This window comes from Musca autumnalis, unplaced genomic scaffold (genome assembly GCF_047663935.1).
Source record: "Musca autumnalis isolate F117 unplaced genomic scaffold, ASM4766393v1 scaffold_1, whole genome shotgun sequence".
Lineage (NCBI taxonomy): Eukaryota > Metazoa > Arthropoda > Insecta > Diptera > Muscidae > Musca > Musca autumnalis.
Window position 1 is genome coordinate 294,174,476 of NW_027411644.1, and position 16,639 is coordinate 294,191,114.

The following is a 16,639-nucleotide window of genomic DNA, read 5'->3' on the forward strand; positions in this document are numbered from 1 at the left end:
CCTGAGAACTATTGTAATTTTCATTTCCAGCGGGTAAATCTCTTCTATTCAGCATAAAATTCATTACAATTCTCTGTTGATTTGTGTAACTGTGTCGAAAAATTACAACAACATCTTGAGTGAATTCCATTTATGTCCATTTGTATGTATGTTAGTATTCAAACGGTGTGTTTAGTATGAAAACTAGCCTATGACAAAAATAGTACTTAAAGTATTATTTAATAGTCATAATTGTAATGAAAATCTAGTTTTCCAAGAATTAAATAATATTGATGAAGACTTTATGTAAGTTGTTTGTAGATGGCAATTATAATACTAATTTGTATATTTGAGTGTGTTTTTGTGTGTATTAATGTCATAAATAGTATCAATTAAGGAATAATTGAAGAAATGTTAATTAAGATTTAGTTGAACACAAACAAATGTCATATTTTAATTAAAGACAGCAAATTTTAACTATTTACAATGGAAAAACAAGATATGAGATGAAAGATAAATTACAAGTAAATAAATATCTCATGAAGATGAATGTGTAAATGTCTGTATTTATTTACAAATATGGATGCGGATGTATGCTGGTAGGTTGGTATTAATTTTCTTAAGATATACTTTAACATTAATTTATTTTTTGTTATTTTCTTGGAGTCTCAATAATTGAACAAAATTGACATTTAATTTTAAAATATTCCGGTTGCAAGTTGTTAGAGGAAGTTGGGGGGTTTTCGTTTCATGTTTTTCTTAAGGGGAAATTGGAAGAAAATTGGAAATTTCTTTAGAAACATATCTCTGTATATCTTAATATATGTATGTATATATATTATTTATATAATATTACAAATTTACATTTAATATATATCTGTTTTAATATATATTTATTTATCCTTTTAATTGTAATATTTTTCTCTCTGACTTTTCCGCTTGTTTTTTATGTATGTTTGTTTTTGTGTTTCCTTCTGTTGTTATTCCCCTTTAAATATTTATGTAAATAAATTTATTCTTTCCATTTATTTATTGTTTTTATCCGTTTATATTTGTGTTTGTTATTTCTTCATTTGTATAGCTTTAGTTTCAGTTGCCTCATATATTTGTTGTTTTTTAATTATTTTTATGATTATTTTTGTTTTTGTTATTTTGATGCTATGAAACCCATAAAGTTTGTTTTTTGTTTATAACTTTTTTGCAAAGTTGAAAAATATATGTTAATGTTTTTTTAATTTTTATTTACTTTGACCGTGATTATGCTGTTGATTCTGGCTATGGCAAAGGTGATAATGATGAATGACAAATGTTATTCGGCATTAATTTATTCCATTTGGTGTGTATTTTGTTTTCTGATGTTTTTTGACTTTTACAGTTTTTGTTGTACAAATTAAAATTTAATTCAATTGATTACTGTTTTTATCATTGCAATTATTATGGACCTATCTAATTTATTATTTATTTATGTTTGGGTTTTTAATTTTGTAAGGCTAAAGAAAATGTATAGTTGCGGCCACAAGGAGTTTGCTACAATGAATTATGATGGAAATTTTTGAAGAGATCATTCTTCGAACATTTTTGTCAGTATTGTGGTGGATGTATTGTTCTCACAGAGGAGCGAAGTTGGAGGACTAATATGTCCATAGTTGTGGGGACAACATACGCTGCAAGTTGCGAAATGTTTTTAATACGATCCAATCCCAGGTTAAAGTGAAGTAAGTCTAAAATTTTAAACTTTTATTGGAGAGATATCTGACACAGTGGGCTTATTTATTCTACATTGTCTACACGATCATAATCCCCAAACCTTCATTTATTGCAATAACAAAACTATGATGGAATGTTGGAAGATAGTCACGCGGTTGTAACAAGGTCTATTTGAGGTAAAAACCTGGCCATGGACTGCACATTACCGCAACAACTTTTAAATTTTGTGTGGTGGAAATGTAAGAACAAACGACCCTTAATATTTGAATAAAATATGCAATAGAAGTTCCAATGATTTTAAAAAAATTAAAAAGGGGTCCGCAAAAGTTTGTCTGGCAGTAAACAGCAATGTGATCATGTTTATGGTATCAACGCGCAAGACGTCCAGTTGACTCGGACTAACTGTGGACTTAGAAAAAATAAAATTTTGAGGTGGTTAATGATTTAGTCCCCAACTCTTGCGAATAGATACACCAAGTTCTGCCTTATCTGCTTTCAAAAGTACTGATACGTAGAATATATTAGAAGTGTCAATGTCTGGTAGAGTATGAGCTCAGAACCGTCATAAATAAAACAAACAACATCAGTTTTGAAATAAAGGGCAGATGATGCTACTCTGGTCTAAGTAAACAGATTTTTTATCTGTAAACCTTCAAACCCATCTCTAATCAAGCAAAAACCATACTCTACCAGACACTGACACTTCTAATATATCCTACATATTGGTACTTTTGAAAGCAGATAAGACAGAACTTGGTGTATCTATTGGCAAGAGTTGGGGACTAAAACTACAGATCATCTAGAGGATTTTCACGACCATCGTAAGTACAATTCTTGCCTATGACATTCTGTGTAGTGGATTGCTTTGAGAAAGACATCGTATATTTATAATTTATATAACGTCTAAAGTGCGGCATCAACACTGGTGCCACTAAGAACACTCCACAGGCGACCTTAAATGTGCTACTTGATCTCCATTCAATGGATCGTGTAGTGCAGGAACTGGCAGTGCACATCGAAGCTCAATTCATGGCGTAGCTCTAAATATGGTCATGCTGCAATCCTACGGCGAATAGAAGCTCCAAGAAACTGGAAAAGAAGGAGGCTTCTATAGCGATATCCCCAACTTACGACTCCTTTGAAAAGGGGACATATTTGTACCGGAGACTATCTACGTCGATAGTCAAGCGACCAGCGTCTGCGTCAGTTTTGGATTCAAAAGAAGGCTTGTATACAATAATATCAGTCGTAATTTTGTGTTGGGCCCCGGAACATTGCAACATTAAATACAAAGTCTCCCGAGATTGCAATATTCCACTTCATGCGGCAGTTACAACAAAGCTATGGGGATAGCTAGCCAGATTTGGCACAACGAACCCAGCTGCAGATTTCCCAAGGCAATCTGGCCAATCCTCGCAAACAAATAACCACATCTCTACTTTTCCTGAAGAAGTCCGAACTAAAACTAGCGATAGAGTCACTGGGTCATTTCAAAATCATATCTACGTATTGCAAATGGGAAAGATATGAAATTATTGACTATTGCAGTCTATGCGGAGATGATAAAGTCACAAAGACAATGGAACACTTATTATGTAGCTAATCTAAGCTCACGACCAGAAAACTGCGAAAGACAAACCAATTTCTGACAGCCAAACAGGGTCAACAAATCTGCTTCTCCTTGCCAAGGGTCTCAGATGATTTCAGGCTCGTTGATTGATAACACTATAACACCATAGCAGGTACTACTGCACCAACAAAATCTTGTTTTGCTGGTGCACCAGTAAAATCGACGCCTACTAATAAAGATGGTCGTCTGGTGTTATTAGGAAGCACCCTGTTGCAATTCTCAGGGCGGCATCTCCATTTCGTTCTACTTATATTCGCTGACTAAGCTGGTGCCGCATAGCTTACCACAGAAAGTGTTATATGTGGCCAACAAGATTTCTTTATCTGCAACCCATGTGCTGCAGGCAAGGGACTTGAGGACCTTGTTGCTACATCTCAGCTTGTCCCATAGCTATGACATGAGCGAACGAACATGAACATGCTGTCGAATGCGATCTATAGAATTTTTGGGGTAGCTTGTGGTCGGAATTCTGCTACCATCGACCATGACATTCAACTCTGTTCTCACCTCTGCCGTCCATGTAGTGAAGAGAGTATCAGTATATTTGGTGGCGGACATTTACATATTCGCCGCGTGGAAATGGTGGTAAGATCATTCAAAAAGGATCTCAATGGCGTCAGAAGTGGCGGAATACGGGATAGGTGGAGGATAAACAGTTACAGAGATATTACCCCACCTTAGGGAACTCCCTGTTTGACTCTACGGGGCTTGAACTTTTTGTTTCTGAATTCCGATTGGCGTCCAAACATATAAGCTCTGTTCCAGAACTAAAAAGTTTTTAAAATTTTTACCACTTTTACACATTTGCGTTCCCGTACACAAAATTTATATGAAAATCGTTTACGACTTTTACAACTTTTACGACTTTTACCACTTTATAAAGTACGGGAACAGGCCAATAGTTGATTATACAATGCTTGGCCGGATAGTTATCTGCACGATGTCCTCAAATAGCGTGGAATGCTTGACAGTATCAAAGACTTTTGAGAAGTCAAGCGCCACCATCACTTTTTTATCACACGGTTTCCTCGGGTTGAGTCCTCGACAAATATGTGTGTAGATGGCGTGTAGCGCTATTGTCATGCTGTGCTGCTTATGGAACCCATGCTGATGATCAGCTACTTGATAGCTATTTCTGACACTGGGGAGGACTAAAACCTCGAGGGTTTTTGCTACGGCCGACAAAAGCGAAATCGGTCTGTACGATTCACCTTAGCGGATGTTCTTGCCTGACTTCAGTAACGGGATCACCCTGCCAAGTTTCCAATCTTGGTGAGATATTCAACTCCCTGCTCATACATTAGCATTATATTGTGCCTATGGTCAACGAGATAATTGGACCATACCAATGCGGCTTTAGACCTGACAAGTGCACTATTGACTAGATATAACCTGCGGCAAATTCTGGAGAAGACCCAAGAGATGCAGATCGACACCTATCACCTTTTTGTCGATTATAAAGCAGCCTTCGACAGCCCGCTGCGTTCAAAGGTATTCCAAGCCATGTCTGAATTTGGTATCCCCGCAAAGCTCATCCGGCTTTGTAAAGTTACTTTAACTGACATGAGATCCTCAGTTATAATAGGAAAGAACCTCTCCGAAGAGTTTTGTACCAAAAGAGGTTTCAGACAAGGAGACAGCCTTTCGTGTGATCTCTTCAACATCCTGCTGGAAAAGGTTATACGAGAGCCAAACCTCAAAAGAAGTTGCACAATCTACACCAATAGTCACGTGTTACTTGCTTATGCTGATGATATAGACATCATGGGACGATCAGCAAAAGAAGTAACTGATACCTTTATGAAAGTTAAAGGAGAATCAGATAAAATGGGTCTGGCGGTAAACGGTGAGGAGACCAAGTTAATGTTGTCGACGCGCAATGCGTCCATTGAGCTCGGACCAACTGTGGAAGTTGGTTCCTATAATATTGAGGTAGTAAAAGACTTCGTCTACCTTCGTCTACACAACAAACGACGTCAGTTGTGAAATAAAAAATAAGAAATGTATAGGCCAACAGATGCTACTTTGGTTTAAGTAAGCAGTTTATAAACAAAGCCACATCTCGTCAAACAAAAATAACGCTCTACAAATCACTGATACTACCCGTGCTGATGTATGGCTCCGAAGCCTGGGTACTTGCGCAAGCAGACGTGGCAGTGCTTGGTGTGTTTGAGAGAAAAATTCTTCGAAAGATCTACGGGCCAATCTGCGTTGACGTTGAATATCGACGTCGCATGAACCACGAGCTGTATCTGCTATACAACGACATCAATATAGTTAAACGTATCGAGATGCAGCGATTGAGTTGGCTAGGTCATATCATAAGAATGAGCGAAGATAAACCCGCTAAAAAGGCGTATAAATACGGGACGCTTGGCGGTGCACGCAGAATTGGCAGGCCAAGGAGTAGATGGCGCAAACAAGTGTATGAAGAGATGAAAAGGCGCTGAATTCCAGAGTGCGAAGCAACAAATAGAGAGAAATGGAGATCTTTTCTTAGTTCGGTCTATGGAACAAATGTTCTGTATTGGGCCAGCTAAGTAAGTAAGTAAGTATGTGTGAGGTACCCGATATACATATGTATGGCAAAAATATTACAAAGTGAAAAGTATGAGTCAAATTTGATACTCCCTTCGACGGATAGCGTGAGCACTATTTTAATAAAATTTGTTAAAGTTTGGAGGGGGCCTAGCCGATGGATCTTTGAACTTTATCTAAGTTTGGACAAGATTTTACGGCAGGCAACATTTGGATCAAATCGGTTGATTGTTTGGAGTTGTCGTTCTCCCCAGCCGGACAGACAGACATACCATCACGGCTAAATCGACTCTAAATTGTCTGAATCGGAATTGGTCCTAACATATGTGGGGTCAACAGCTATTATTTCTATGATGCACATTTTCAATTTTCGATCGTAAACATGGCCTCATTGTATTGTGAGCGGATAATTGTTTTTCGTTGACGTCGAATGATATGATTATGTCTTATGAGGTAAATAACAGGACAGTGACAAGGAGCAATGGAGGCCAAGAGACGCAATGTCACCTTATAGATAACCTTCTTAACATTTGGAAACACAAAATTAATTTGGAAACACAAATACAGAGCACTTGTTATGGAACAAGCGCTCTGTATTGGGACACCTTAGTACAATGTAATAGGGAATTTAACCCATGTGACTATGCAATTAATGCGAAGAAAATCTCACAACAAATCTTTGAAATATATATGAATAGGTTTTATTAGATTTCCACCTGCAATTCCACAACAATCCCAGCCTGGTTCTCAATTGCCTTTTTTTCAAATGCACGATATGAAAATTTTAATAGCCTTTAATGGAAATTAATTATCCTTATTTAAATATAATGTTATATTTACTATTATTTTTCCTTTTATTAATTTAATATTTATTTGTATTTAATTATTGTACATTTGTGGATGTGTGTTTGTCTGTGTAGGTGTTTGTGGTTGTATAAATGATATTAACCAATGTTATATTGTTTTGATTTCGTCGGAGTTTTATTTGTTATTTGTTTTTTATTTTCATTCATTTAAATTAAATATTTAAGCTTTTGGCAGACATTTACTATATAATTTACATTCAGTTACACTTTTGTTTTCAATATTTCACATTTTAAGTTTATATATACATATATATAAATATGTATATGTTTGTATATATATTTTGTGTCAAAGCCCATGGACGGTACTTAAATAATTCATTTAAAACACTGCTGCCTCGTTTTTTCAAGGGGATGTTATTGTTTTGTTTTTTATGATTAAGCATTTCATTAACCGTTTTCAACGGATTTTTCTGTTTTTTCGAAATTATTTATAATTGAGGTTAGTTAATTTACAAAAAAAAAAGAAATATTTTTTGTGGGGATTATCAATATGTTTGAATAATTTCGTTTCCTTTTAAATATGCTGCCTTGTATATCAATAATTTGCTGGTAAATAATTTTTTTGTAATTATTTTTTTGGAAATTTGAATTTGTAACGTTCTTTAATACTTGTTGTAGTTGTTGGATTTTTGTTATTAATTGATATGGTTTGTTTGTTTTGTTAGCAACATTTGAACTGTAATTATAGAATGGCCATTAATTGTTGTTTTCCTTTCAATTTTCCTTTACACTTAAAGCAGTTTTGAAATAATATTTATTAAGTTTTTTGGTTATTAATTAGGGTTTGGTTTTATGAAATGAAATATTAGTAACTTGTGACTTGTTGTTGTTTTTTTTTTTTTTTTTTTTTTTGTAAAAATGAAGGTTAAAAGTAGTTGTTATTTAAATTAGTTTTAATTGGGTAGATATAGTTAAGTTTTATTTCTGGTTAAAACGATATTACTTTCTTTCAATTTGTTTTCTTTGGTTTTAAAACTCATATAGGGTTTTTGTTTTATTTTTTTTTAATTTACATTTACATGACAAATAGCATTTGCCAATAGGTTTTTTCACTTTCGGATTTTTGAATATTTTTCCTTAATTATTAGTCTTATTATTAATATGTTGTTTTATTATTATTTTTCTGTGTGTTTAGTTTTTTTAATATTAGTATTCCCACACCTGGTGAAGAAAGAGAGAAAGAAGAAATTGCAAAAAAATATGTTATGTTATTAGTCACATTTTATTAATAGCATGTGTGTGTATTTTTTCATAGGTTAGCAACAACAAATTTAGTGTTTTTGTTTTATTAGAGTTTGTGTAAAAGCCAAAGCATTTTTATTGGTGATTTAGTCACGGTATTATATGAGAAATTTAACAAATGTTAACTTACCGGAAGACCAGCTTTGCCCGAGGGACCCATAGGTCCTGAATCACCACGCATGCCCATAGGACCCTAAAATGTAATAAAACGAGGTAAGTTAAATAACAATGGCAAAAGAACTCATGTATTGTAAAGTAATTTCAGGGTAGGAGATTGTGTGGCGTATAATTAACGTCATTAATTATACGAAGTAATGTACCAAATCGTCAGTGAGGTTTTTATCCTATTGATATGATAAGGGACAACTAGATGAAATCCTATAGAAAACAAGTAAAAATAATAAATATGCTAAATCCCTGATTGAAAAAATAGAATTTTCGTAGACGATAAAAGAAGGTTTGGAAGATTTTAGGCCTTTGTGGAGTAGGTATTACTTCACTGACAGACCCAATCAACAAAGTCTACACTACAAAAACATACTTCTTTCTATATTGCAAGAATATCACTTTAACGGGGTTTTTGGAACATATTATCGAGAAAAGTATGGAGAATAAATGTGTTGTAACAAATACAACTAAAAACTTTAGTGCAATAGGTGCATGACAAAAGAGACATTTCGAAGCCCATGTCACAAATCCCATCTCCCAACTGCTATTAACATTTCAACACGTTCCGAGAACTGGTCGGAAACTGGATTTAGGTACAGAACTCAAACTGGATGAAGTTTTGAACTATGACGGAAAAGGTATACGAATGAATGGACTGACATCTTGTAAATGGATATACTCTTGTGAGTCATTCCTTTGTCGTTCCAGCCAGCCATTTTAGTCTGTCGTCGTGGGAATTTTTAAACCGTTCAGAGCATTATGTCAGAAAGCATGGCTCACGAACAACATTATATATCTTTAATCAGAATCACAAGGAGTACCTTCGGTAAAAATATCAAAACAATTCTTGAACAGCATTTAGAATTTTGTGGATTACGTACTAGAAGAAGTTGTCCAATTTATTCCATATTCAAACTTGATTTACGTTTGAGAAAAGTTAGAACTTTTGGACCATTATAGGCAAGGACTTGTTTACGAAATACATTGCATCGCTGTAAAAAAACTAAAAGCAGTACTTTCGGTATCCTGGCGCAAATCTTACACAAAGTGTTGTCCCATATAAACCTTCTTGGAAGTTGATGCTTGTTTGGAAAAAAATATTTACAATGTGAAAAGATTCATCCAAAGCTGATATTTAACTCTTATGTTATCGTGCTCATTAGTCATTTTAGTTGGTACCGGCAGGATGTTTTTATAGGTTTAAGGTCATTATTTCAGGAAGTATGGACTTACTTCGAAAAAAATTGTGAAGTTGTGAAAAGACATCGAAACAAAAATCAAAACGATCCTAGACTGCTTTTGTGTCAACATTTTTGGAATTTAGTGTGGGCGGTAAGATGTTCCACCGTGGTGCAATGGTATCGAATGCACGCTGGAGGTCGTGGATTCGATTCCCCGGCCAGTCAACATCAAAATTTTCAACGGTGGCAAAATACTCCTCAGTAGTGTTGGCGACATTTCCTGAGTATTTCAGCCATGTAAAACTTCTCTACAAAGTGGTGTCTTAAGACACGACGTTCGGACTCGGTAATAAACAATAGGTCCCATATCATTGAGCTAATATGAATCGGGGTGCACTCATTGATATGAGAGAAGTCTCCCTTGTCCCGTATGTGATGTTTGTGGAACAATTATTATTATATCCGTAGGGTGGACTTAAACGAAATGTTTGAACTTTTATGAGCAAGGTATCCGATGCAGTGGACCGATATGGCATTTTTTCGAACCTAATCGAAGTTTAGATAAAATATTACTGAGTGCAAACGGTGGACCAAATCGGTTGATCTGTTAGAGAGGTAGCATGCGCACCAGTCATATAATGACCAGAGGTGTACAGCGCTTACCAAGCATATTTATAGTTCAACATTTGCAACATAAAAAATTTATATCCAAAAACCCTAATGATACTTGACTTATACCCCAATCCTTCAGTTATAGGCTCAGATCACCCCTTTACATCATCCCTGTTGACAGATCACACAAACTTCCCAAAATCCAAACACCAAACTTTTCTGAACGATAACAAATTTGATCGGCAAGGGTTCAGAGTATTTACCGATCATCACTTGAAGGAGCACATCTTCGAGGAAACATCGGTCATGACTACATTTTTCAGCTAAGACGACGGGACTAGAGCCAAGAGGTTGGGCTGTCATCTTCAATGGTATGACAGCGGCAAATCCACAGAGGAGTGCATTCATAGAGGACCCCGGGGAAAAGAGAGGACTAAGAGAAGTGTCCGAAGCACACAGGCAACTATGCGAACTCCAATTTGAACATAAACTAAGTTTCGACAATATTTCGAGATCAAAAGTTTGAACCAAATGGGTTGCTTTGTGTATGAGAAATCGCGCGTACTATTTTAGCGAATATTTTCGAACTTTTTTGTGTGGGAGGTAACGGAAAGAGAGGACCTATAGGCATCACCTTCGAATTTCATCTAATATTCGAAGAAATATTATAATATCGAAAGTGTGAACGAACGCAGTATTCGGTTCGAGCTCTCCAGCCACTACATATGGTGCCATAGGAGTTTTTTACAACTTTCGGGCTGTTTTGTCAAGAAGTATGGACTTGCCCCTGAAATATAGTCCATATTCGTACCTGATCTATATCTGGTAGATATATAAGGGTGTGTAAGGTATGAACCAAATCGGTCACTCCCATCAAGAGTTATCGCTCGCACAATTTTTCCGAACATTTTTGAGCTTTTGTGGGGGAGGTACCTGAAGGAGTGGACCGATATGCGCACTTAAACTAAGTTAGGACAAAATATTATGCAGGCCAAATTTTGGATCGAAGCGGCAGATCCGTTCGAAAATTATCTTGCACTCCAACCACCACACACGGTGTCATAGGTCTTTTTTTACCTTTCAGGCTATTTTCTCAGGAAGTATGGACTTGCCCCTGATGAAACTCATACTGTTATATGGGGGGCTGTGAATACAAGTTGCTGCAATGAAAATCAAAGCGATTCGTGAACAGGTCCTAAATTGAACTTTTCCGAAATTTTGTGTGGGAAGTACCCGAAGAAGTGGACCGATTGAGTCCACATCTAAGTCTGGTAGAAATTTCACGATATGCAAAGTATGCACAAAATAGGTTACTCCCTTCAAGAGTTATCGTGCGCACTAATTTTCCGAACATTTTCGAACTTTTGTGGGGGAGGTACCGGAAGGAGTGGACCGATATAGCCCATCTTCGAACTTAAACTAAGCTTGGGCAAAATATTACGAAAGCCAAATATTGAACCGAATCGGTTCATCCGTTCGAGAGTTATGGTGCGCACCAGCCAGCCAGACAGCAGACAGACGGACGGACATTGCTCAATCGACTCCAAATTGTCTGAAACACATTTCGTCCGAACATACTTGGGATCTAAAGCCATTATTTCGATGAGGCACATTTTGCCCGTATGAAAGTGTATATACCCTCGTTAGCATAAATGCTGAGGGTATAAACAGGGTCCACAAGTCGCTGACTGAGAGCACTCGGAGTGCTAGCAAAGAAACCTTGTTAAACTCTCAGAAAGCAACAGGCCCGTCGGTGATCAGCTATGCTGCGCCAAGTTACGCAATGGAAATATATAAAAACCTGCCAGAATGCCATCCTGGAGATTGCAATGGAAACTCTGACAAAGAATCCTTGTTGACTTCTTATAAAGCAATATACAAGTTTTTGGTAGGCAATGCAGCGGCCAGTATGGTAGGCGCTACGCAGTGGAAGTATATTTAATGACGATCTTCGGTTATAAAGCAATAAGCTGGACGGTGGTAAGGTGTGCGAAGACAGTGTGGTATGCTGCGCAATGGAAATATATATATCCTTCTGGAACTCTTATAAAACAATAAGCCGTTTGGTAGGCAATGCGGGGCCACTGAGGTAAGCGAACGCAAGCGATACGCAGTGGAAGTATACATAATGAAGACTTTGGAATATCATTGGTTAACCTTTTATAAAACAATAGGCTGGTCGCTGGTAAGGTGTGCGGAGCCAGTGTGGTATTCTACGCAATGGAAATATATTAAAACATGGTACTCTGGCCGATCCTGGAAATTGCTAAGAAAACTCTGACAAAGAATCCTCATTGACCTCTTATAAATCAAAAGGCCTATTTTTGGGGCCAGTGTGGTATGCGAACATAAGCGCTACGAAGTAGTAGTATATTTAATGCATCCTGAGAAATTCAGAATGCCACCGATGACTGCAAGCTGTGGGACGTGCCAACAGGGGACTATCATTTTGACGAGATGTTCAAAGGTGCAAATGTGATTCCATTGAGCTGATCAGGCTGGTTTGAATAGGTTCACACCGAGGCAGTCGCTCAGCCAGTGCAACGATGCAGATGGAATACCGCACTAGGAGACCATCTCCCCGTTTATCGAAGCAGAATAACGTTAGCTGACAAAGCAATCGAAAGGGGTTCTAGATACGCTAAAATGGCGAGATGTTCAAAGGTGCAAATGTGATTCCATAAAGCTTATCAGGCAGGCTTGAATAGGTTTACACCGAGGCAGTCGCTCAGCCAGTACAACGATGCAGAGGGAATACCGTACTAGGAGACCACCTCCCCGTTCATCGAAGCAGAATAACGTCAGCTGCCAAAGCAAACGAAAGGGGTACTAGATACGCTAAAATCAGTTGTTTCAATTCATACAAAAATGATGTTAAACATAGTCCGCCCGGACAGATATCTAAGCCAACGAATATTTGGTATGTATCACTGCTTCAAATATTAAAAAGTGAAATCGATCTTGTGATGGATATACATCTTTAGAACAAAACCTCTGGTTTAGATATTTAAAATATTCAGTGGAGTGAGCATGAAATTATCAACGTTCACAATTTGAAGTGGTTCCAACATTCTTACTCCACACTAAAGTAATTATATTCATTATATTAAAAAAAAATCAAATTCAAATGTTTCCACATGTCCTATCTTGCAATATCCCAACGTTTAGATCACTGATTGATATGATATTTAAAATTTTAAATATTTTACTTAAAATAAAATAACAAATAAATATATAATCTACTAATACTACTTACCGGCAGACCCATAGGACCTTGATCACCCTTTGTGCCTTTCTCACCGGGATCTCCTTTGCGGCCATCCAAACCTCTTTCACCAGGTTTGCCAGGATGGCCAGGAGGACCCATGGGACCGGGTGGACCAGGTGGACCATAAAGCTAAAAAACAAACAAAACAAAAAAATACGAAATTATAAAGAAAATCAAAACCAAACAAAAACAACAAAAATACACACACTAAATTCAATACTTACATATTCAATTGTGGGCATATGATGAGGAGCATCAGCCATGCCATCATCTTGGCGTCTTCGCATTTTACGATACTTCTAGTGAAAGGGCTAATCAGAAGATTTTCTTTTTTCGCAAACAAATCAAAAAATACTCACTGAATCTCCACGATCTCCTTTGTCACCTTTGACGCCAGGATAGCCGGGCGGTCCGGGTAGACCAGGTGGTCCCATGAGGCCGGGTGGACCAATATCACCACGATCACCTTTTTCACCGGGAGGTCCTTGATAGCCTGGCAGGCCGGGAGGTCCTTCAATGCCTGGCTCACCGGGTAGACCGTCTAAGCCACGTGGACCTAATGAACCAGGTTCACCAGGCTCGCCGGGTTCACCCTTGGCACCATCACGTCCATCACGACCATCTTTGCCGGGTATGCCAGGAGGACCGGGTGGGCCACGTAACAGAGTAACTGGTGGATCATCGTAGTCTTCATCCTTAGCACCGCCTGGACCAAATATCTGTACATTTAACGTTTAAGGGTTGCATGCAAAACAGGGTGAAATAAGATAAGAAAATTGTTTAGTTAGAAACACCTTTTATTGTTTTAAGAATAGTCAATTACTCCATCTCTCAACTCTCTCTTGTGTATTACTCTCACTTTTGTTTTGTATTTGTGGTGTACTGTGTTCACTTTATTTGTTTGTTGGTGTTGTTTTGTTATCATTTAACTTTGTTTCTCTTTGTGCCGTGTAAATACATATTTTAGGTTCTTTGCGACTTAAAACCATCCTAGTTTTGCTGTGCGAGTTGTGGTTTGGGGTGCATTGGTGTTGTTTTAGCTAATCAATATCGGGTGTTGTTTTTTTATTACAATTACCTGTTTGTGTTCGTTTAGGAAGGATGCGGTAAAGGTTAATAACATTAAAGTGCCGTTACAAACAACGTGTCCACATGTATGTATTGTGTGTGCTGAGGGTGTTTATTTTAAAAATATATTGGCATGTGCTCCATTTTTAAGTGCTTGGTTACGAAGGCTTTTTCGTAAGAATATTACAAATTGTTGCTGTTGGTTCGGAAAGTAAACATTGTATGAAGCTAATGTGGGAATACACTGAGGATATTGTAGGAAAAGAAATAATTTCCTTGAATATATTTTCTTTAAATTTTTATATTTTTCCCAACGTGCTTATAATTTATGAAAACAGTGATACGCACGGGTGCATACTATGTAAATGCCACTAGAATAAGAAAAATTCTAATAACAACGAATATTCGAGGTGAAGCATATTTCTATCATTTGTTTAGTATTTTTTGGAATAAAAAACAACAACTTGGGGTTGTTCATAACGGGCTGAGGGTAAACTAAGCTCCAGCTGTGGAACTGATTTTTGCGAAATTCGAAACAAAGTAGATAAGCCAAAAGTGAATAGGAAATAGCCTAACATGAGTCGATATTTCCGGAACTGCTAAAACTCATACATTTATGAAATTCCCCAATATCAAAACAACTTAGAGATTGCAAGGTATGCGATAACCGTCATTTGTGATACGTTAAATGTCAACAGAGCTAATTTAGTGGAGGTTTATCATATGCGATATACGAAAATATCCACCGCCACATCTATAAATACACTGCTCGACACAAGGGATGCAAATATGTGGTCTGTCTGGTTACCCTAAAATTTGTAACAATTTGTACCAATTGTTGCTGGAAGTCGTATGTTAACACAAAAAACCAGCAAAAGAGAGCGATTCGAGAGAGACATTTTGACAGTTCTTTCACTGAGAGTTTGCAAATTCTTGCTGTACAAATTTCTTCTAGCAGCAACTAGCAATTCTTCTTCCTGAAAACAATCAATCATCTGTTTTTAATTTGTTGCTGATTTACATATGTTTGTGAAAATTAAAAACAATTTTATTGTGGAAATAACATAGTCTAATTGTATTGTTTTATGGAGAACAAATTTGTAAAGTAGAAAAATACTTTTTGGTTTCATTTTCTTTTTATTTTTAATAAAATACAACGTGTTTGCTTCCTTTATTGGCGGACAAATTGTTCTCTTTTGGCAAGCCAGCTGATTGCTTGCTGGTTTTTGCTGGGAAGGTGTCTGTTTACTTTTTACAATTTTCTAGAAAAAGAGAATAAAAACCCCTTACTCTCTGAGAAAGTTCTTGCTGCGAAAGTAACCAGACAGACTTATGATGTCTCACTACCTTAACTCGTCTCTACCTTAACCCGACCACTAAGTAGCACAAGACATTATTTAAAGTTGTTCATTTAACTCACTGCTGATTACAATAAGATCAGGCGTTAAAACAAGATTCTCAAGCCGCTTATTATTAAACCTTATAAAGTGGTGGTGGTGGAAAGCTTGGAGCGTCGTCAATACCTCAATCCCGTCTTGGAGATTGAGACGGAAACTCACTGCTATTTGCGATAAGATCACACATTAAAACGTGCTTCCAAAGTCGCTAACAGACAGCAACTGTAGTGCTGACAAAGAAACTTTATTAACCTATTATAAAGCAATAGGCCAGTCGGTGATAATATATAGGGCGCCGGTGTGGGAAGCTAATGTTACCGCTACTCAATGGAAATACAATAAAACCTGTCAGAATCCCGTCTTGGAGTGAAACGGAAACTTTGAAAAATAAAAAATAAATATAAATCAATCGGCTGGTTTTTGGCAGTCAATGTGGAGCCAGTGTGGTATGCGAACACAAGCGCTACTCAGTGGAAATGCATTGAAACCTGTCGGAACGCTGTCCTGAAGATTTAAACTGAAACCCTGACAGAGAATCCTTTTTGGTCACTTATAAAGCAATAGGCTGATGTTTGATTTGCAATGCGAAGCCAGTGTCCCATGCGAACACAAGCGTTACGCAGGAAGTATATTATATGAGGGCTTTAGAATGACACTTGTTCACCTCATACAAAGCAAGATGCCGGTGAGTTATAAGCTTTGGGACGCCAGTGTGGTGTGTGTGAGCGATGGAAATAAATTACAACCTGGCAACAGGTCTTGCGGATTGCAACGGAAACCCTAACAAGGAATCCTTGTTGACCCCTTATAAAGAAATAGACTAACCAACCAAGGCAATGCAGAGCCAGTATGGTGTGCGAATATAGGCGCTACGCAATGGAAGTATCTTCAATGACACCTAAGGTCTTCAGAATACCAACTATAAACAGTGGACCCATGTCATCAGTGGGTTATATGGGAAATGTTGCCAATTATTTCATATT

At 37.1% G+C, this 16,639-nt stretch overlaps 1 protein-coding gene across 2 annotated transcripts in view; it reads right to left on the reverse strand.

The window, feature by feature from the left end:
- LOC141389711 (collagen alpha chain CG42342-like) overlaps positions 1–16,639 on the reverse strand; it is a 568,185-nt gene that overhangs the window by 16,294 nt on the left and 535,252 nt on the right. Inside the window, exons 10-14 of one of the 2 annotated variants that reach the window (XM_073961632.1) lie at positions 13,551–13,910; positions 13,416–13,487; positions 13,180–13,320; positions 8,093–8,155; positions 7,774–7,881 (exon numbers count right to left, since the gene is read on the reverse strand). In XM_073961632.1, the coding sequence (XP_073817733.1) occupies positions 7,867–7,881; positions 8,093–8,155; positions 13,180–13,320; positions 13,416–13,487; positions 13,551–13,910 (651 nt within the window). In that variant the 3' untranslated portion in view covers positions 7,774–7,866. Of the gene's footprint in view, positions 1–7,773; positions 7,882–8,092; positions 8,156–13,179; positions 13,321–13,415; positions 13,491–13,550; positions 13,911–16,639 lie in introns of those variants that run through there. The other variant, XM_073961631.1, reaches the window with a different exon arrangement.